Source organism: Sinohyriopsis cumingii, chromosome 12 (assembly GCF_028554795.1).
Source record: "Sinohyriopsis cumingii isolate HCF-2022 chromosome 12, ASM2855479v2, whole genome shotgun sequence".
Taxonomy (NCBI): Eukaryota; Metazoa; Mollusca; class Bivalvia; order Unionida; family Unionidae; genus Sinohyriopsis; species Sinohyriopsis cumingii.
The window spans coordinates 60,572,293-60,594,059 of NC_142972.1; the positions used below are offsets into that span (position 1 = coordinate 60,572,293).

The following is a 21,767-nucleotide window of genomic DNA, read 5'->3' on the forward strand; positions in this document are numbered from 1 at the left end:
ACTCAGTCTAAAACTGAGTCAAATGGCAAACTGCAAAAGCGTGCAAATCTGGGTCAGTTTAGTTTGTCTGGAGAAGTCAGTAGAACAAACAAAACACAGAATCTGATCTGCTGGCACATTACGTGATGGCAGATCAGGGTCTATGTTGTTTGCAGTTGGAACCAACTTATACGTTAGTGCATATGATACTTATTTTATGTGAGAAATCACAAGATTCAATTTTTATCCTGCTGATCTTTTTTTTAAAAAGACAGTAAACCATTAACATGGAGCTTAATTGATAAAATTTAAACCCGAACTAAATCATGTGTGTGGACAGAAAAACATGCACAAATAAGTCCAAGTAAATGGTGGTGGTTTGACTGACTTGACAAATAAAACGACTTAAGAACATTTGCCTTGTACATAAACAAAACTCATTTGTCTTTTAATACATGGTTACATGACAATACGATCTGATATCATAAATCGGAAATAAGCTTATGAAAAGTTATATTAATCAGCTGTAATGATCATCATAAAAGATGAATACTGACAAGAAGTCTATTCAGGGCTCAAGTCAAGGTAAATATTTTTGAATTTCTCTCCAGGAACAAATTAACTGTAAGATCTGGATAACAGGAATTTGTAAGGAGCAGTCTGTAGAACAAACAATACAGACCCTATTCTGCAGTCACATTAAGATACTGCAGATCAGGGTCTTCAGTTGTTTGCAATTGACATGACTTATAAGCGAGTATATATTGCACTATTCCAATGGCAAGTTTATATAATTTCTTTGGTGCCATGCGCAAGGCTACAGCTGAGCATGATTCCCATGAGACTGGCTGACAGAAATTATTAGATGTGTCTTGTTTTGATAAAGACAATAGAATGCAAAGAAGACGGAGATATGCAGAATGATTTGCTTTTTGCATATGATGTCACAACTATGGAATAAAAAAATGCAATGGCACCCTAAAAAAGACCAAGTTCAGAACCTAATGATTTTGATCCTAAACCTGCTGTGGTGAAATTTGTTAACATTTGTGTAAGAAAAAAGTGATTGTAGTATCCTGTGTTGCATAAAGATGAAAGTAAAACAGTGAATGGAATGTAGTCATTTGTTTCTTCTTTCAGTGTCTTGGAAAATTTGTCATTTAGAAATGGAATGAAGCTAATTAAATAAATGAATATACAACAAAAATCGATTCCTTCAAACTGCACCTAATTACTTAATAGCAAGGTAAAGGCACTGACAATGGTTATAGTCGTAACATCGCAAACAATCACAATTATCATGGTAATCAAATACCTTAATTTCTCTTTTTTTTAAAATCTATTATTATTTCACAATTAATGAGCATTAGCAATCTGATTACATACTGGTGACTAACATACACAATGTTCTGAGTTACTGCATGGATTAAATATATGAGAATCATTATCAAGACTCCTAGTTTTACAACTGGGACTTCAACTATTTCTAAGGAATGAGTCCCAGACCGCTGCTTTCAAAAATCCATCAAGAACACTGGATCTTTTTGACTGAATACATCAGACACCTGACTCATTAATCAATATTCCAACTGGAAACACCCAATCATGAGTAGTGAATAGGGCCACCCTACGGACAATGGGAATTAGCATTAAAAACACCCCTGGGCCACTCTACGGACAATGGAAATTTAACATGGCGAAAAATCGTGGGCCACTCTACGGACAAGGGGAATTTAACATGGCAATAAATCGTGGGCCACTCTACGGACAAGGGGAATTTAACATGGGGAATAGAGTTTGGGCTTGTTTAGGGACAAGGGGAATGGAACATGGGATTTTTTTTTTTTTTTAAAAAGTTTTTTTTAAATTTAAATTTAAATTTAAATTTAAAAAAGGGGTAGGCAATGGAAAGGCTATCTCTTTTCGAGAAATATGGGGGCCCTGAAAAGGGCCTTTGGGTTTTCTTCTTCTTCTAATTTCTTCTTTTTCTCCACCAAGTTCTTATTTTATCTCCTACACTCTTCTTCTCTTTCTTTTTTTTCTTCTCCTCCTCTTCTTTCTTCCTCTTCTCATTTTCTTCTTCTTTTTCAATTTTTTCGTTCCATTTTGTGACGATCGTGGATAAATACCTATGTATCTATAATCAGCTGAAATTCCTATGAAATCCCACTATCTATTTATAGCTCCAACTTGTGGGTTTTTCCTTTGGAAAATCCCACTATCTTTTTATAGCCTCAGCTTGAGTGACGTTCCTGTTTATGAATTCTAGCATATATGTATAGCTACAAAATGTGGAAATCCCCAAGTCGATATTTATAGTCTCGAAATTTCCAGCGTCAGTGACGTCACTGTACTGAACACTAGGGATAAATATCAACAGTGTTGCAAGTGGCTGACCTGAATACGCGCTACTGTAGGTAGGTAGGTAGAGTGTATCTGATAGGGATAAAGTGAGTTTTATACGGACAAACAGAGACCAATATACACACACAACGTACGCGCGCAGACACACACACACACACACAAACACACAAACACACACACAACGTACGCGCGCAGACATACTCACACACACACATAAACACACACACTATAAAATAGATAAAATTAGTAACTACTTACAATATCAACTTCTGTGACGATCGTGGATAAATACCTATGTATCTATAATCAGCTGAAATTCCTATGAAATCCCACTATCTATTTATAGCTCCAACTTGTGGGTTTTTCCTTTGGAAAATCCCACTATCTTTTTATAGCCTCAGCTTGAGTGACGTTCCTGTTTATGAATTCTAGTATATATATATAGCTACAAAATGTGGAAATCCCCAAGTCGATATTTATAGTCTCGAAATTTCCAGCGTCAGTGACGTCACTGTACTGAACACTAGGGATAAATATCAACAGTGTTGCAAGTGGCTGACCTGAATACGCGCTACTGTAGGTAGGTAGGTAGAGTGTATCTGATAGGGATAAAGTGAGTTTTATACGGACAAACAGAAACCAATAGACACACACAACGTACGCGCGCAGACACACACACACACACACAAACACACAAACACACACACAACGTACGCGCGCCGACATACTCACACACACACACACACATACTCACACACACACACACACACACACACAAACAGAAACACACAACGTACGCGCGCAGACATACTCACACACACACATAAACACACACACTATAAAATAGATAAAATTAGTAACTACTTACAATATCAACTTCTGTGACGATCGTGGATAAATACCTATGTATCTATAATCAGCTGAAATTCCTATGAAATCCCACTATCTATTTATAGCTCCAACTTGTGGGTTTTTCCTTTGGAAAATCCCACTATCTTTTTATAGCCTCAGCTTGAGTGACGTTCCTGTTTATGAATTCTAGTATATATGTATAGCTACAAAATGTGGAAATCCCCAAGTCGATATTTATAGTCTCGAAATTTCCAGCGTCAGTGACGTCACTGTACTGAACACTAGGGATAAATATCAACAGTGTTGCAAGTGGCTGACCTGAATACGCGCTACTGCAGATAGGTAGGTAGAGTGTATCTGATAGGGATAAAGTGAGTTTTATACGGACAAACAGAGACCAATAGACACACAACGTACGCGCGCAGACATACGCACACACACACACACACACGCACACACACACACACATACACACATACACATACAGAGGGAAGAGGATAAAACAAACCCCAAATATACTATCAACACAGAAGGGAGATGATACAAACCCCAAATAAACTATCCACACAAACGTACGCGAACGCATACAAACCCCAAATATACTATCAACACAGAAGGGAGATGATACAAACCCCAAATAAACTATCCACACAAACGTACGCGAACGCATACAAACCCCAAATATACTATCCACACAGAAGGGAGATGATACAAACCCCAAATAAACTATCCACACAAACGTACGCGAACGCATACAAACTCCAAATATACTATCAACACAGAGTGAAGAAGTAAAAGTTTTTGAAAGCACCTAAGCCCTCACCTGCAATGACCAACTCTGCCAAACACCTACACCCCACCCACCCCACTCCCAACACTACAAAACCCATTTAACCCGTTATTTTATGGCATCAGTGTGTGATTTAGGAAACATCAAGACACAAAATAATGGAGGAATAGACTAACTATTGTTTACCGACTTGCATGCCTAAAGAGCGTGCGTGAAGGAAAACATCCTTCCATTTCAATTCTAACTAAAACATGATCCAGAGGGATAGAGATAGGTGAAAGGGCACAATTTCATAAAGTGTGAGTAGAAAACAAAACACGCCATCCTTATTATACAATGTCAAGACTAAGAGACACTTACGTGTTCTTTCTGGTCTATTCTCTTTTAGAAGGTAGTATGAAATTTCACATCAGGGCCAACGCATCGGCTCACATTGTCAATTTTTCCATTTCCATGTCTTTACTGGCACAAGTTCTTCATCATCTTCAATTTCTTCTTCTTCTGAATCCCTCTTCTCTGTTTCGTCTTGTTTTTGTTTATTCTCTTTTCTCGTAGGGCACTCTGAATTCCAGTGTCCTTTCTCCTGACAACGATATTAGGTATCTTGACTTTTGTCTCTCTTTCTTAGACGAAGCAGGTATTCTGGAGACAAATACCCATTTACCTTTGCAGATATAGCAAACTTCATTAGCACTTACACACTTTCGTATGACTCTTATCAAATCAACGACCAAAAGAGTAAGTTTTGTTGCCACTTTCGCATGTGAATTATGCTTTCGTATGACTTTTAGCAAATATTTGACCAGCAGGTCGATCTGTGCTGACTCTTCCATCTTTGATCGTTTGAGAGCGAAATGAATACTCTGACGCTAAGACACTCTCCTTATATACAGAGACCTGCTGCGTATGAAACCTAGTCAAATGTAATTTTGCAATAAGATGAAACGATTTCATTGAGGAAGTAAAAGGCAATGATGTACCGTATCGCCTCACACAAAACCTGAAGTGTTAGTTCAAATCCGTGTCAGCGATTTCGAAGACGACATAACTGGGCTTTAATCAATGCTCTCCATTTCTGCCACAAAACCACGAGTCCTGATTCACGCCAAAAGAAATTTCGTTCGGTCCATAAAAAATAGTATCACATCCGAGAAACGCAAAAACGAACTTCCAGAAAACTGAGAACGACGGCTTACACCTACAACGTGAAATGTATGAGTTCAAGTAGTGCGTAAAACTTAGTCAAATTAAATTTTTATAATCAAGACGAAACGATCTCTTTTCGAAGAAGAAAGCAGACACCAAGCGACAATGGCGATCCGTGTCACACAACACTTTTCAAAATGTATATGATCAGAGGTTTGTTCTAGCGATCTGCACGGTTAAATTAAATGTTGATGTATTTTGCAATAAGACGGACAATGGTCGCCCATGGAACCATTGTTCTTGCATTAGTTTAATTTTTTAAAATATTTTTTTTATATAAATCGCCTATAGGATAGACCCAGTAAAGCATGGCCATTCTCGTCACTGTGTGAATAGCTGCTCAAGTCAATTCGAAGTGAACGCGGTAAGAAAATAAGTATAGCCAATGAAATGGCTTACAACGGGTGATGCATTGTTTTGTTCTAGGACTGTGTGGCATAATAATCCCTATGTTCTTGCGTTGTTACCATTACAGTGCAGACAGACTGAAATGTGAACTTACAAGCCCTCTTTGTGTGTGTGTGTTGTACCATTTCTTCTTACCACATCAAAAGACTGAGCGTCACAGTATTGGTTCGCGTTTTCAAGCTGACCATTTTTTTAAAATCTCACTTAAACATTTTAACATAAACACTCACACTCACATCGGTAGAGTCAGAACAGACGTGTTACAGTACTGAGGGGCATGTTATCTTTTTTTTTCAAACTAATAAATTTGGGGTTTGTATGAAGTAAAGAACCGAAAGTACAGTGAAACTCAAGGATGATGACCCAATCTGTCTGTCTATTGATGCGTGTATTTACTTAAGAAGAAATATGACCTCTAAAACACAAAGAGATACGGCAAGCATGATTAGAATGAACATAACGATGTTTTCCTTCACGTCCGTGTAATTTAGAGTTTCAATCCTCTTTGAAAACAAACTTGGTCTCCTTTTGTAGGGCTTGAAATAATAAAAAACCTGAAAAAATCTTAAGCACTTTGCTATAGATAATTTCATCAACAGACTAAACAACATAAATGCCGTTACAACACTAGAAAGCCTTAAATCTTCTATCAAAAAGAAATGTATCAAAAAATTAAAGATTAACGATAACTAACCAATGAAACCGAATTTAACAAAGGCAGTGACATGTGAAGAAATGTCTCTCACTTTGGAAAGGTAGGCGAATGTACTCTGTCATGCACCATCAACTTGAAAAAAAATTATAAACAGAGAGAAACCTGAATTCAAAATTCAGTTGTTTTTTTTTCTTCAAAATTGTTTCGTTTCTTTTTTCTTTTTTTGGAACAAATCTAAGCACTAATATAGAGTGGAAAAGGGAAAATGCACATACAAGCTTTGATATTTCTGAAAAAATGAGGGGATATTCCTAACGTTCATAACCACCTATGGACTTGGACTTGTCTGTGACTTATCCACAAAACAAGATGTACATATTTCTGGTCAAGCTGCAAGTGTGTGCGTGTTTTTGAAAATGGTAAAAATGGGATATACAATTTTCTCGTGATACTTATAAAGTGAAGAGTCTGTGCAAGTGTCAAAAGCCAAAGTCATATAAGTTTTGTATTTTGTACGGCTTGTAAAGATTTCCACTTTAGAAAATGTGAAGTATCACAAGTTATTATCACAAACAGAAGTGGAACACAGGGACTTGCAAGAAAGAAAATAACCCAGACAGTTGGTGTCATCAAGAGTGCTAGAGACGGTACCCGAACTTGCTTGCTTGCTTACTTGAATTAAAGTGATTTTCGCCCTAATGGAGCATATATCACTGGTTTAATAACGCACCGCGTGATTTTTAATTACTCCTAGGGAAGGAAAGAGAGCCTCATCTCCCAGGCTTTTATGTACTCACAGACTACTTTTAAATTTAGCCACTCAGGTGTAGGACTAACTAGTCCTTAACAACATGACTGAAAGGCTTTAAACATGAGTGGGGATAGTCTCACCACACACTCATATTTCTGTCCGAGCGTGGTAAAGGAGGAAAAAGGTGCTCAAAAAGACAGCCATGGGTGTTAAGTACTCAACAAAACGCTAGCCCGTACTTATTTCAAATCAAGTCGTGTCACCAAAAAAGACGACGTGTACGACATCAAAGGCATTGTCAAACGCAGAAACCGTAAAGTGGGCAAACGACGTGTCAAAGAAGTCAAAGTACGTTGGAAAGGATATCCACCCAGTTTTCATTCTTGCATCGACGCTTCGCACTATAAAAAGAAGTGACCATCATGCCCTTTCACACAGATTCAGCTACTGCGATCACTCCTTCACCCAATTCTTCTCTGCAAGATTTACAAACACAACCCTTGTGGGTGTGGTATGGAAAACTTGTGCCTAAAACGCAAATCGTCTTTTTCTGCCAAACCTTCGTGGTGTATTGTGTCATCGGTGCAGCCATTGCCAATTTGAGTTTGCAACAAGGAGGCAAACACTTGTGGACCATTGTATTGAGCAGTTACATCGGTTACCTGCTTCCTAATCCCTCCCTGAAATTCTCCTCGAACGGGAACCACGGGAACCTTGTGTCCAGTGTCAGTACCAGTCACCACTCCAACAACAACCCCATTTTGGGCGGAGACACTCCTCTAACTTCCAGTATCGCCTCGGAGAGCCACAAAACTCTGGAATTATGAGCAATAAGAACCAATTTTACTTAACCTTACCCAGTGACAGTTCCATGGAGGTGTTTCCCAAGAACACGTTATGCTGTTACACGGTCAAATTACCTCAGACCATCCAGTTAGATCACGAAGCCCATTGGGAAGTGGCTTTAGTGGAAATCATTCACCCAACACAAATCAAAAACATCACCGAAAAGCAAGACACTTTCGAGGTGGAAATCCTGAATGCCCAATTGGAGGAAGAAATCAACAAAATAGGGTTTTTAGGGGACACAAAACCAGCCATCAATCCAGCCTTCATTATCTACACCTTGAAAATTCCTTCAGGTTATTATTTTAGTGGTGAACATTTGGTGGACACTATTGCGGACAGGTTCAACTTAGCCTTTGGCAAAGCACTGAACAGAGCCAAAAAAAGTGTGAAGATTGAGTACAATAAAGTGGCTCATCGTCTCGTGATCAAATTTCAAGATACGGACACATTGTCCCTCAGGTTCAATGGTAGTTTATTTGAAATTTTGGGCGGACATGCAGAAATGGTCGCAAACAATATGAGCCCCAAGATCAAAAGTAATATGGATTTTTACAGAGTTTTTGGAAACCCGGTAGAACTGAACCAAGGACTTAATTTGATCTTTGTGTATTCCGATGTGGTGGAGTACAACGTGGTGGGACACACCTCTGTTCCGTTACTGCGTGTCATTCCTTTCAAAGTGGATAGTACCACAAACAATGACCAGGAAGGTGCAAACACCTATCACGTACACCGTGAATTTGTACATCCTCACTATTTGCCCGTCAGTAAGTCGTATTTAGACACTGTCAACATTGCTATAAAAGGAGATCTGGGACAAAATATTCCATTCTCCAAAGGGAAAGTTACAGTGAAACTCCATTTTCGAAAACGGTTCTCTAACGAATTGTAAGTCAAGACAGCGAGGAGGGACATTTCCACCCTATAAAATCCGGCCAGATGCGTGTGGAATTTCAGTTTGCAGAAAATCTACGCGCAGATAATACGGTGAACGTCATCCTGTATGCTGAATTGGACAATACGATATAAACCAACAGTTTGAGAGAAGTCATTCTAGACTATTAGAAGTCATGGAGGATTTTTATCAATGTTTGTATAGTAGGGATTCTTTGGACATGGAATGTGAAGATCCCTGAGGAAGGAGAATCCCAAGACAAAGACGAAGAAGTCATCATGATGAAGTCTAGATGGCCAGAACAAGAACCACATTTAGTTTCCTGTTATGCTATAGTCTTGACAGAAAAAAATTAAGGAATTGATCAAGAAAAATTGTTATGGATGTCAAAACGATCATCCCAGTCAAATTCAACACGATAAATGCCTGATGTTAAGTCAAGAAGAAAAATTGGACGAGTATCTGGACGAAGCTTGGAGTCTCATCTCGAACAAAGACGTGTTGCACCAGTGGTATAAAGACTTGCGTGAACATTCTTGTCCACCATTAACCACACAAGAGATCCATCGCATCGAAGCTCTCCTGAATCAGAGTGAGGAAACAGAACGAATAACCGTTTATTCGTCAGACATTTTCAAGCAAAAAGTCAGGATCGAATTGACCACTTATCATTACCTGTGAAGAAGAAAAAAAAAACAAAAAATGGATACCTGAGAACTTTATTACCTTTTGAACCACAGTTTGTACACTGCTTCTTGGAATCCTGTCGTCTGTGCTAAAGATGAACTCCCTCATTGCACACCTCAAAACCATCAAGCTTATGTGATCAACACGGACGACAGTCATCTCCCAGGAACCCACTGGGTAGCCGTCTACTTTCCTCAAGAAGGATGTGTGGAATACTTTGATTCCTATGGACTGCCCCCTTTGGAAGACGATATCATTGACTTTATGAGAAGAAATGCATAGACCACACGATTCAATAATGTGAAATAACAAGGCACATATTCCTTGGTGTGTGGACAGTACTGTGTGTGTTTTTTCTGCATGATTGCAGCCTGGGCTATTCTTTAGAACATTTAGTGACTCATTTTGATGCTCGTCATTCTTCTAGAAACGATGTGAAAGTAGATCGATGGTTTTGTGACCATTATGCTTATCTTTTGTCTCTAACTAGAAAACGTAGTGTCCATCAATGGCCTAATGACTTCCGACAGTGGAAATCACAATTTCATTCACAATGTTGTCAGCCCTGTTTAAAGTAGAGTGTGAATTGAAAAAAAATTTTTGGTATTTGAAAAAAATGTTTGATGTTATAGTGTTGGATTATTGTTAAAAAAATGTTAGAGTTGTTTGTTAGTATGAATAAAAAATGTTGTGTTTTGAAGAAAAAAATGCCTTTGTGGTTTATTTGGCTATAGGAATCTTGATTCATGCTCTTTGACTTCTCTCTATCCCTCCCATAACACTATTTGAACGTTCCGGCTAGAAAACCGTGTAGTAATGTTTTCCTTCACGTCCGCGCTTTGACTTTAAGAACCGGGGAAGTTTCCAGTCTGCCCATCCATTGTTAACTCATCCTCCTACGAAGATGTGCTCCAAACTAGCTAAACTCAACGAAGCCTACGTGAATTTACATAGGGTCAGACACAGTCTGATACCGAAGCCAGAAGAGATAGAAAATGTGAGAATGCTAAAAGTCACTGAAGACCTGAAAGAAGAGCTCTTCAAGGAGGAATTCAAGAAGGAGAAAGAAGAATGGATGGAGAAGTACAGACTTCATAAACAGCAGAGAGAGCAGCAACAGCAGCAGCATGAACCTAACAGAGGCTTTGTCAACAGTTGTATCGACACCAAAGAGTTCTTCTTCTCTTTTCCGAAGAAGCAGACCTTATCCTATGAGAAAGCCTCTCAGCAGAGGAGGCCGCCATCTTATAACCTAAGCGATCGCCATAGCTTCAAGTTCCAAAAAAAAGAAATTTCAGGGCTACCCCATACTCTCGAAAAGAAATAACATTCCATTGCCTATGATATGTTAGTCAGTTAGAAGAAAAAATACAGAAGTGAGTCTATCAGCACATGATTTCTTTATCTTGGTTAGAAAGTGCGACTCTAAGTCCTTCGTTTCCGTCGCTTATCAAAATTTTAAAAATAGTATTGTTCTGCAAAAAAGTGAGTGAGTGTTTCTTTTAGGTTTGTGCGTTTTTGTTTTTTTTTTGTTGGTGATAATATGGATAATGTAAGTTCGGGTACAACGAAATTAAAAGAATTAGGCCCAGAACTCGGTGTGGAGGGAAGAAATATACGCAACAGTAGCGGGAGCAAGAAATGCAGACCTAGCCAGTTAGCACTCCACCCACCTCGAGAACACAAATAACATCTAGTTAACAGCCGACTATACCTAACAAACAACCTGACCCGGAAAGAGTGGTGGCAAAACAAAGGGCCAATTATGTTAGACAAACGGTATGGCAAACTCAAATGTAATTATCGGAGGCACTACGTTCTTTTCTGGGGCCCAGAGTGGCCGAGTGGTCTAAAGCGCTCTCCGTTACAGATCACTGTCATCTCACCTTTGTCTGCGTTGGTTCGAGTCTCGGATTCGGCTAATGTGGGTATGTGAGAAAACTTGCCAGTAGCTTCTCGTGGGTCGGTGGTTCTTTCCGGGTTTTTCCCGGGTTCTTCCTCCACCATTAATGCTGGCCGCCATGTATAGCCTATCGCGTGCTGAAAAATGGCGTTAAACCCTACAACAACAACAACGTTCTTTTCTCACTCCGATACTACAGGCAATCTCAGCTGAAAGAACAACCACAACAACAATAACAGCGACAGACGCCATAGCAGAGGATTTAAAACTATCTACCTCAACTAAAGAATTAGTATCAGAACCAGAAGAGGAAATTGAGGCGGTTGAGGAGGAAGAGGGGGACGCTGACCCTCGTTGAGAAGTACACCGAAATGGGACTAGATCAAGCATTGTATGACGTCAACAAATCAGGGCAGTTTATTAGAGCCATACAATACGTTGCCTACAAATCTCTAGACACCTTTAAACCAAGACCTTCTCAATGGGGATTAGGGTCAGAGTTCTTCCCCAATTCTACAGACAAACCTACACTGGATACCCCCTCAGTCAACTGGTAGAAGCCGCTGCTTACATTGCCGCCCATCATGGCTACGCATTTCCTGATATCAAGAATCATGAGACTAGGAGTGCAGGAAAGAACGTGAAAGCAAAAGAGAGACGTGTTACCTTCTAATAGAAAAAACAAACTTTTTAGGGCTCCAAAAGATTGCTTTTTATTAAATAGGGAACCATATTTGGCTTGGTATCCCTCCTTGACTAAACTATTCTCGAAACAAACTTGACCCATTGGAACACCGCAACAAATTTAACTTTTTAAACCTAACAGTGACCAAACTGGTATATGTCTCTTAGACATAATAATTTAAATAAGATCAGTATGGCTATTTTTATGTACACTAAGTACTAATATTAGATAGATATGTTAGGAAGTAGGAAATTTAACAGACTCGTTAGATTTGAACTAATTGCACAAGTGGTTAACACATTATTGGTACTTTTTACTGTCCATTAGCAAAAACGGGACTTGATTTGAAATAAGTACGGGCTAGCGTTTTGTTGAGTACTTAACACCCATGGCTGTCTTTTTGAGCACCTTTTTCCTCCTTTACCACGCTCGGACAGAAATATGAGTGTGTGGTGAGACTATCCCCACTCATGTTTAAAGCCTTTCAGTCATGTTGTTAAGGACTAGTTAGTCCTACACCTGAGTGGCTAAATTTAAAAGTAGTCTGTGAGTACATAAAAGCCTGGGAGATGAGGCTCTCTTTCCTTCCCTAGGAGTAATTAAAAATCACGCGGTGCGTTATTAAACCAGTGATATATGCTCCATTAGGGCGAAAATCACTTTAATTCAAGTAAGCAAGCAAGCAAGTTCGGGTACCGTCTCTAGCACTCTTGATGACACCAACTGTCTGGGTTATTTTCTTTCTTGCAAGTCCCTGTGTTCCACTTCTGTTTGTGATAATAACTTGTGATACTTCACATTTTCTAAAGTGGAAATCTTTACAAGCCGTACAAAATACAAAACTTATATGACTTTGGCTTTTGACACTTGCACAGACTCTTCACTTTATAAGTATCACGAGAAAATTGTATATCCCATTTTTACCATTTTCAAAAACACGCACACACTTGCAGCTTGACCAGAAATATGTACATCTTGTTTTGTGGATAAGTCACAGTCAAGTCCAAGTCCATAGGTGGTTATGAACGTTAGGAATATCCCCTCATTTTTTCAGAAATATCAAAGCTTGTATGTGCATTTTCCCTTTTCCACTCTATATTAGTGCTTAGATTTGTTCCAAAAAAAGAAAAAAGAAACGAAACAATTTTGAAGAAAAAAAAACAACTGAATTTTGAATTCAGGTTTCTCTCTGTTTATAATTTTTTTTCAAGTTGATGGTGCATGACAGAGTACATTCGCCTACCTTTCCAAAGTGAGAGACATTTCTTCACATGTCACTGCCTTTGTTAAATTCGGTTTCATTGGTTAGTTATCGTTAATCTTTAATTTTTTGATACATTTCTTTTTGATAGAAGATTTAAGGCTTTCTAGTGTTGTAACGGCATTTATGTTGTTTAGTCTGTTGATGAAATTATCTATAGCAAAGTGCTTAAGATTTTTTCAGGTTTTTTATTATTTCAAGCCCTACAAAAGGAGACCAAGTTTGTTTTCAAAGAGGATTGAAACTCTAAATTACACGGACGTGAAGGAAAACATCGTTATGTTCATTCTAATCATGCTTGCCGTATCTCTTTGTGTTTTAGAGGTCATATTTCTTCTTAAGTAAATACACGCATCAATAGACAGACAGATTGGGTCATCATCCTTGAGTTTCACTGTACTTTCGGTTCTTTACTTCATACAAACCCCAAATTTATTAGTTTGAAAAAAAAAGATAACATGCCCCTCAGTACTGTAACACGTCTGTTCTGACTCTACCGATGTGAGTGTGAGTGTTTATGTTAAAATGTTTAAGTGAGATTTTAAAAAAATGGTCAGCTTGAAAACGCGAACCAATACTGTGACGCTCAGTCTTTTGATGTGGTAAGAAGAAATGGTACAACACACACACACAAAGAGGGCTTGTAAGTTCACATTTCAGTCTGTCTGCACTGTAATGGTAACAACGCAAGAACATAGGGATTATTATGCCACACAGTCCTAGAACAAAACAATGCATCACCCGTTGTAAGCCATTTCATTGGCTATACTTATTTTCTTACCGCGTTCACTTCGAATTGACTTGAGCAGCTATTCACACAGTGACGAGAATGGCCATGCTTTACTGGGTCTATCCTATAGGCGATTTATATAAAAAAAATATTTTAAAAAATTAAACTAATGCAAGAACAATGGTTCCATGGGCGACCATTGTCCGTCTTATTGCAAAATACATCAACATTTAATTTAACCGTGCAGATCGCTAGAACAAACCTCTGATCATATACATTTTGAAAAGTGTTGTGTGACACGGATCGCCATTGTCGCTTGGTGTCTGCTTTCTTCTTCGAAAAGAGATCGTTTCGTCTTGATTATAAAAATTTAATTTGACTAAGTTTTACGCACTACTTGAACTCATACATTTCACGTTGTAGGTGTAAGCCGTCGTTCTCAGTTTTCTGGAAGTTCGTTTTTGCGTTTCTCGGATGTGATACTATTTTTTATGGACCGAACGAAATTTCTTTTGGCGTGAATCAGGACTCGTGGTTTTGTGGCAGAAATGGAGAGCATTGATTAAAGCCCAGTTATGTCGTCTTCGAAATCGCTGACACGGATTTGAACTAACACTTCAGGTTTTGTGTGAGGCGATACGGTACATCATTGCCTTTTACTTCCTCAATGAAATCGTTTCATCTTATTGCAAAATTACATTTGACTAGGTTTCATACGCAGCAGGTCTCTGTATATAAGGAGAGTGTCTTAGCGTCAGAGTATTCATTTCGCTCTCAAACGATCAAAGATGGAAGAGTCAGCACAGATCGACCTGCTGGTCAAATATTTGCTAAAAGTCATACGAAAGCATAATTCACATGCGAAAGTGGCAACAAAACTTACTCTTTTGGTCGTTGATTTGATAAGAGTCATACGAAAGTGTGTAAGTGCTAATGAAGTTTGCTATATCTGCAAAGGTAAATGGGTATTTGTCTCCAGAATACCTGCTTCGTCTAAGAAAGAGAGACAAAAGTCAAGATACCTAATATCGTTGTCAGGAGAAAGGACACTGGAATTCAGAGTGCCCTACGAGAAAAGAGAATAAACAAAAACAAGACGAAACAGAGAAGAGGGATTCAGAAGAAGAAGAAATTGAAGATGATGAAGAACTTGTGCCAGTAAAGACATGGAAATGGAAAAATTGACAATGTGAGCCGATGCGTTGGCCCTGATGTGAAATTTCATACTACCTTCTAAAAGAGAATAGACCAGAAAGAACACGTAAGTGTCTCTTAGTCTTGACATTGTATAATAAGGATGGCGTGTTTTGTTTTCTACTCACACTTTATGAAATTGTGCCCTTTCACCTATCTCTATCCCTCTGGATCATGTTTTAGTTAGAATTGAAATGGAAGGATGTTTTCCTTCACGCACGCTCTTTAGGCATGCAAGTCGGTAAACAATAGTTAGTCTATTCCTCCATTATTTTGTGTCTTGATGTTTCCTAAATCACACACTGATGCCATAAAATAACGGGTTAAATGGGTTTTGTAGTGTTGGGAGTGGGGTGGGTGGGGTGTAGGTGTTTGGCAGAGTTGGTCATTGCAGGTGAGGGCTTAGGTGCTTTCAAAAACTTTTACTTCTTCACTCTGTGTTGATAGTATATTTGGAGTTTGTATGCGTTCGCGTACGTTTGTGTGGATAGTTTATTTGGGGTTTGTATCATCTCCCTTCTGTGTGGATAGTATATTTGGGGTTTGTATGCGTTCGCGTACGTTTGTGTGGATAGTTTATTTGGGGTTTGTATCATCTCCCTTCTGTGTTGATAGTATATTTGGGGTTTGTATGCGTTCGCGTACGTTTGTGTGGATAGTTTATTTGGGGTTTGTATCATCTCCCTTCTGTGTTGATAGTATATTTGGGGTTTGTTTTATCCTCTTCCCTCTGTATGTGTATGTGTGTATGTGTGTGTGTGTGTGCGTGTGTGTGTGTGTGTGTGTGCGTATGTCTGCGCGCGTACGTTGTGTGTCTATTGGTCTCTGTTTGTCCGTATAAAACTCACTTTATCCCTATCAGATACACTCTACCTACCTATCTGCAGTAGCGCGTATTCAGGTCAGCCACTTGCAACACTGTTGATATTTATCCCTAGTGTTCAGTACAGTGACGTCACTGACGCTGGAAATTTCGAGACTATAAATATCGACTTGGGGATTTCCACATTTTGTAGCTATACATATATACTAGAATTCATAAACAGGAACGTCACTCAAGCTGAGGCTATAAAAAGATAGTGGGATTTTCCAAAGGAAAAACCCACAAGTTGGAGCTATAAATAGATAGTGGGATTTCATAGGAATTTCAGCTGATTATAGATACATAGGTATTTATCCACGATCGTCACAGAAGTTGATATTGTAAGTAGTTACTAATTTTATCTATTTTATAGTGTGTGTGTTTATGTGTGTGTGTGAGTATGTCTGCGCGCGTACGTTGTGTGTTTCTGTTTGTGTGTGTGTGTGTGTGTGTGTGTGAGTATGTGTGTGTGTGTGTGTGAGTATGTCGGCGCGCGTACGTTGTGTGTGTGTTTGTGTGTTTGTGTGTGTGTGTGTCTGCGCGCGTACGTTGTGTGTGTCTATTGGTTTCTGTTTGTCCGTATAAAACTCACTTTATCCCTATCAGATACACTCTACCTACCTACCTACAGTAGCGCGTATTCAGGTCAGCCACTTGCAACACTGTTGATATTTATCCCTAGTGTTCAGTACAGTGACGTCACTGACGCTGGAAATTTCGAGACTATAAATATCGACTTGGGGATTTCCACATTTTGTAGCTATACATATATACTAGAATTCATAAACAGGAACGTCACTCAAGCTGAGGCTATAAAAAGATAGTGGGATTTTCCAAAGGAAAAACCCACAAGTTGGAGCTATAAATAGATAGTGGGATTTCATAGGAATTTCAGCTGATTATAGATACATAGGTATTTATCCACGATCGTCACAGAAGTTGATATTGTAAGTAGTTACTAATTTTATCTATTTTATAGTGTGTGTGTTTATGTGTGTGTGTGTGAGTATGTCTGCGCGCGTACGTTGTGTGTGTGTTTGTGTGTTTGTGTGTGTGTGTGTGTGTCTGCGCGCGTACGTTGTGTGTGTATATTGGTCTCTGTTTGTCCGTATAAAACTCACTTTATCTCTATCAGATACACTCTACCTACCTACCTACAGTAGCGCGTATTCAGGTCAGCCACTTGCAACACTGTTGATATTTATCCCTAGTGTTCAGTACAGTGACGTCACTGACGCTGGAAATTTCGAGACTATAAATATCGACTTGGGGATTTCCACATTTTGTAGCTATACATATATGCTAGAATTCATAAACAGGAACGTCACTCAAGCTGAGGCTATAAAAAGATAGTGGGATTTTCCAAAGGAAAAACCCACAAGTTGGAGCTATAAATAGATAGTGGGATTTCATAGGAATTTCAGCTGATTATAGATACATAGGTATTTATCCACGATCGTCACAAAATGGAACGAAAAAATTGAAAAAGAAGAAGAAAATGAGAAGAGGAAGAAAGAAGAGGAGGAGAAGAAAAAAAAGAAAGAGAAGAAGAGTGTAGGAGATAAAATAAGAACTTGGTGGAGAAAAAGAAGAAATTAGAAGAAGAAGAAAACCCAAAGGCCCTTTTCAGGGCCCCCATATTTCTCGAAAAGAGATAGCCTTTCCATTGCCTACCCCTTTTTTAAATTTAAATTTAAATTTAAATTTAAAAAAAACTTTTTAAAAAAAAAAAAAAATCCCATGTTCCATTCCCCTTGTCCCTAAACAAGCCCAAACTCTATTCCCCATGTTAAATTCCCCTTGTCCGTAGAGTGGCCCACGATTTATTGCCATGTTAAATTCCCCTTGTCCGTAGAGTGGCCCACGATTTTTCGCCATGTTAAATTTCCATTGTCCGTAGAGTGGCCCAGGGGTGTTTTTAATGCTAATTCCCATTGTCCGTAGGGTGGCCCTATTCACTACTATCATGAAATACCAGTTTCTGGTACCCCATGGCCAAATTTAGAACATGAAGGGTGGGTGGGGGTACTAATGAGAAAAATGCTGCTAATTCAAATACACTGGCTTAATTTCCAACCTGTGCCAGTTTGGGATACTGTTTGCAATAACTGCAAAACAGCTTTCCTTCAGAGTCAATGAATTCAAGCCATGAATAATTATCAACTAGTGTGGCTGAAAATGTTTGTTTCTTTGTTGTTGCATATCTTACATTGTTTGCTTCCCAAGAGTCTGCCATACGTCTCTTTGAATAAATAGTTACCTAAGACTCAATGGCAGCCTTCCATTTTATCTCTTCTGCTTTCATGTGAATTTTCGTTCTCTGAATCTTCCTTATAACCTTCCTTGACAAAATAATTTAGTGCACTCATCTTACCCAAATAGAAAAGATCACCTCATTTGACTACTACTTCTAATAAAGTGATCATAACATACATTTTGTCATTAAAATGAAAACAAAGACCACTCCTTAATTAGCACAGTTGTTTCGCTTCAAATGCAATATTGCACATTTAAGTTTTATCCTCTGCATAATCAAATACAAAATTCAAGAATCTGATAGCTAACCCGAGTTAAAAAAAAGATGTGTTGTATGCAAAATGCTTGACAAAATTTGTGGGTAGACTTTTTTAAAAACAAATTTAAATATGAATCTGCATATTTTGTAAATTAATTCTGATTGTCTGATTTAAGAACTATGCGATATTCTGAATGGTCAATATAAAATATCAAAATGACAAAAAAAAAGATCTGCAACAGATCTGCTAAAACAATGTCCTGAAATGGTGTTCATTCAAAACAAGATTTCAGCAATGAATGGAGTTGAGAGGATTGTTGAAGGGTCTGCTGGATTACATGAAAAAGAGATCTCTTTTTGCTTTGCCTAATCCTACAACAGGTTTCAGTATGAGACTTGTATAAAGAACTCCCGACATACCCTGGATATTAAATGATCCAAAAAGAATTCCTCAGGATAATGACTAAAGCTGATGTGGCACAAAGAATCAATGTTGGATGTGGTAACAATACTGATGTCCTGGCAGGCAATAACCTCTCTTCACCATGTGCCATAGTTTCAACATGATACAGTCTGTGAGCAAATGTTGAAATGCTATATATTGCCTACCTGCCTGACCTTTTATATTTTGACTTCTGAGTCATTTATTGTTTGCACCATGTCAACTTTAGCTGTAGCTGAACATGAACATTCCTTCACTTTTCTTAGTTACATATTGCTCTAACACCTGGGTTCTATCTGCAAAAGTACCCACCCTAAAAAAAATGAATCAAAATTCAAGAAAAACTATTTATACCTCAAAGACTTCAACAGGTTTTGTGTCTATCTTAAACTGTTCATAAGGAGTTGCCAATTATTTATACAAACAGCCAGAATCAAATAACACCCCTCAATTCTCTGAAAAGTTACGAGATACAGCTTTTTGATAAGAGGAAGTTAAAAGACAACATTCTGACAAACAAGGATAAAGCATGCATCATACTACCTCATCATTCCTCTGGGTCACAATTCGCTCCAATTCTCCATCGTCGCTTCCCTGTGAGGTAGTGCTACTGTTGGTATTACTGTGGGTGTACTGATATGGTCGTAAGCTATTTCGTATATCTTCGAGAGCTTTCTGATGATATTTTTGCCGTTTCTCTGGTCCATTGATACCAGATTTCTCAAATATGTTGGGTGTACTTTGTGACAAATTGGGTCCAAGGGCTGGCTGGGTTGCTGCCGGCATGTCACTAGTTGGGCCATCCTGCCCCGCTTCAGCTGATGATTTTTTTAAGTGGTGACTCAGACTGTTGCGAATCTCCTGCAACATGTGACGGCTATCGCCGCCAATAACTAATGGCCGCCTCGATTGATCTTTGCTTCCAATCATGTGTAGTTACCATTTAACTCCACAATGCAAGGAAAAGAATAAAACTCATAAAAATCTTGTGAAAGATATAATATAATCATCTATGTAAACATTCAATAAAGAACTCGCTATGTCAAATGAGTCAAAAGTGGATCATAATAATCACTCCAGATCAAAACACACACAGAATCATGAACGAAAGAAATGATTATGTTAATCCATCACTGAGAGTTATACCAGCCATAATAACTCTCTTACAGTTTACATGATGAGGAGAAACTTGTATTCCTTTGGTAAAGAAATTTGGTCAATCATGCTGGTGTCATAGCGCTATCCAAATCCCACTTTGGTGCACCTTTCTGAAAGAAACCAAACAGAATTGTAATTAGCAACTTTCAGCTACATGTATATAACATCAACGATTCCTCTTATTCCATTGTACCACTCTGTCTCGTAAATCCATGCTTTTGCATAATGATACTACTTTTACAAGGATCATTTTAGATCAGGCGTAACAATTCATCAGTGTACAGTGGCATCAGAATATTTCTTTCCAGCAAAACATATATTGGTTGAAGTCATTAATTTGATATACACTGTGGTGAAAATACATCAAAAAATGAGAGGATGTCATGATTCAACTCATGAAAATATGTATCACAATGTATACCCATGAAAAATGAGAAACTAAAATTACCCTCCTATCACAAACATAACAGCAAAAATATTTTTATTTTCTTGTTAACTGTTAATCAGTGCAATCGTGGATAGTAAACATATTTGAACAGACTGGCAGACTGGTGCCATTCTGTATTTAACAGTATATGGCAAACCAGTCACCAAAAAGATGTCCCATTAATGTGCCTCTAAAGAGCACATTAACACAGAGTTTTAAATATTATATTTCAATTCAATCATGAATAAAGAAATTAATAAATGAAGTAAAAAATGTATTAGATCAACAGATATTAAAAACTTAATATTGATGTATAGTGCAATCATACCCATTCTGCTGCTAAGCAACACTTTGCACATCTTTGGAAACCTTTTCCAAGTTAAACAACTAGTTACTAGTTGTATATAAATGTATTTCAGGTCACAGCACAAATACACAAACAGAAATATAATATGAAATTTGTTTATTAATATAAGCGATCAAAGAACTAGATTATCAAGGATTGTAAGTATTATTTAATTCTTTCATAAGGCTAGTAACAATCCAGTCAAAACATGATAGATTTAGTATTTCAAAAAAAGTGAATGTGAGATGCACAGACAGCTTTAGTGCCCTCATCTTGAGAGAAAAAAAAATCTTTTTGTCTTGTTCTTCTGTAAAGCATGCACCTCATCCTGAAAATAATTAGGTAAAATAAGTTTGTATTATGCACATCAATGGCATATTGTGATGTGTATCAAACTGTAAGTTAACAATGCACTTTGTATTGTGCTGAAGAATTAAAATCAATACATATTGTGATAAATACTTTGTGATTTACAATGTACTTTGACGTGCATTATGATTTCTAGATGCATGGTTCTAAATTTTAGACCAGAAAACGAACAGACTGGTTTGATGGGGAATATATATAACACATATATAACACTTCTTTAAAATAATATTGTTGAAAAATTCTGATATGGGTATAATATGGCATATTTTGTGAACTTACTGTTTTTTAAAAGCTGAATACAAATTATCTACTACTCTGGGTTTCAGAATAGTTACTGAGACAGTGCTCAAAGAAAAATTTATTTTTGTCACAGCCCTAGGGCAAGAGACTATAAAAAATCTCTTGCCCTGACTTAAAATCCACTTGCCAAAAAAAGCTG

The 21,767-nt window shown here is 38.0% G+C and overlaps 1 protein-coding gene across 1 annotated transcript in view; it reads right to left on the reverse strand.

Annotated features, from left to right (window-relative positions):
* The window catches only part of LOC149786565 (uncharacterized), a 94,261-nt gene that overhangs the window by 66,988 nt on the left and 5,506 nt on the right, over positions 1-21,767 (reverse strand). The window contains exon 2 of the mRNA XM_089977072.1: positions 19,572-20,296. Within this exon, the coding sequence (XP_089833198.1) occupies positions 19,572-19,958 (387 nt within the window). The 5' untranslated portion in view covers positions 19,959-20,296. The remainder of the gene's footprint in view (positions 1-19,571; positions 20,297-21,767) is intronic.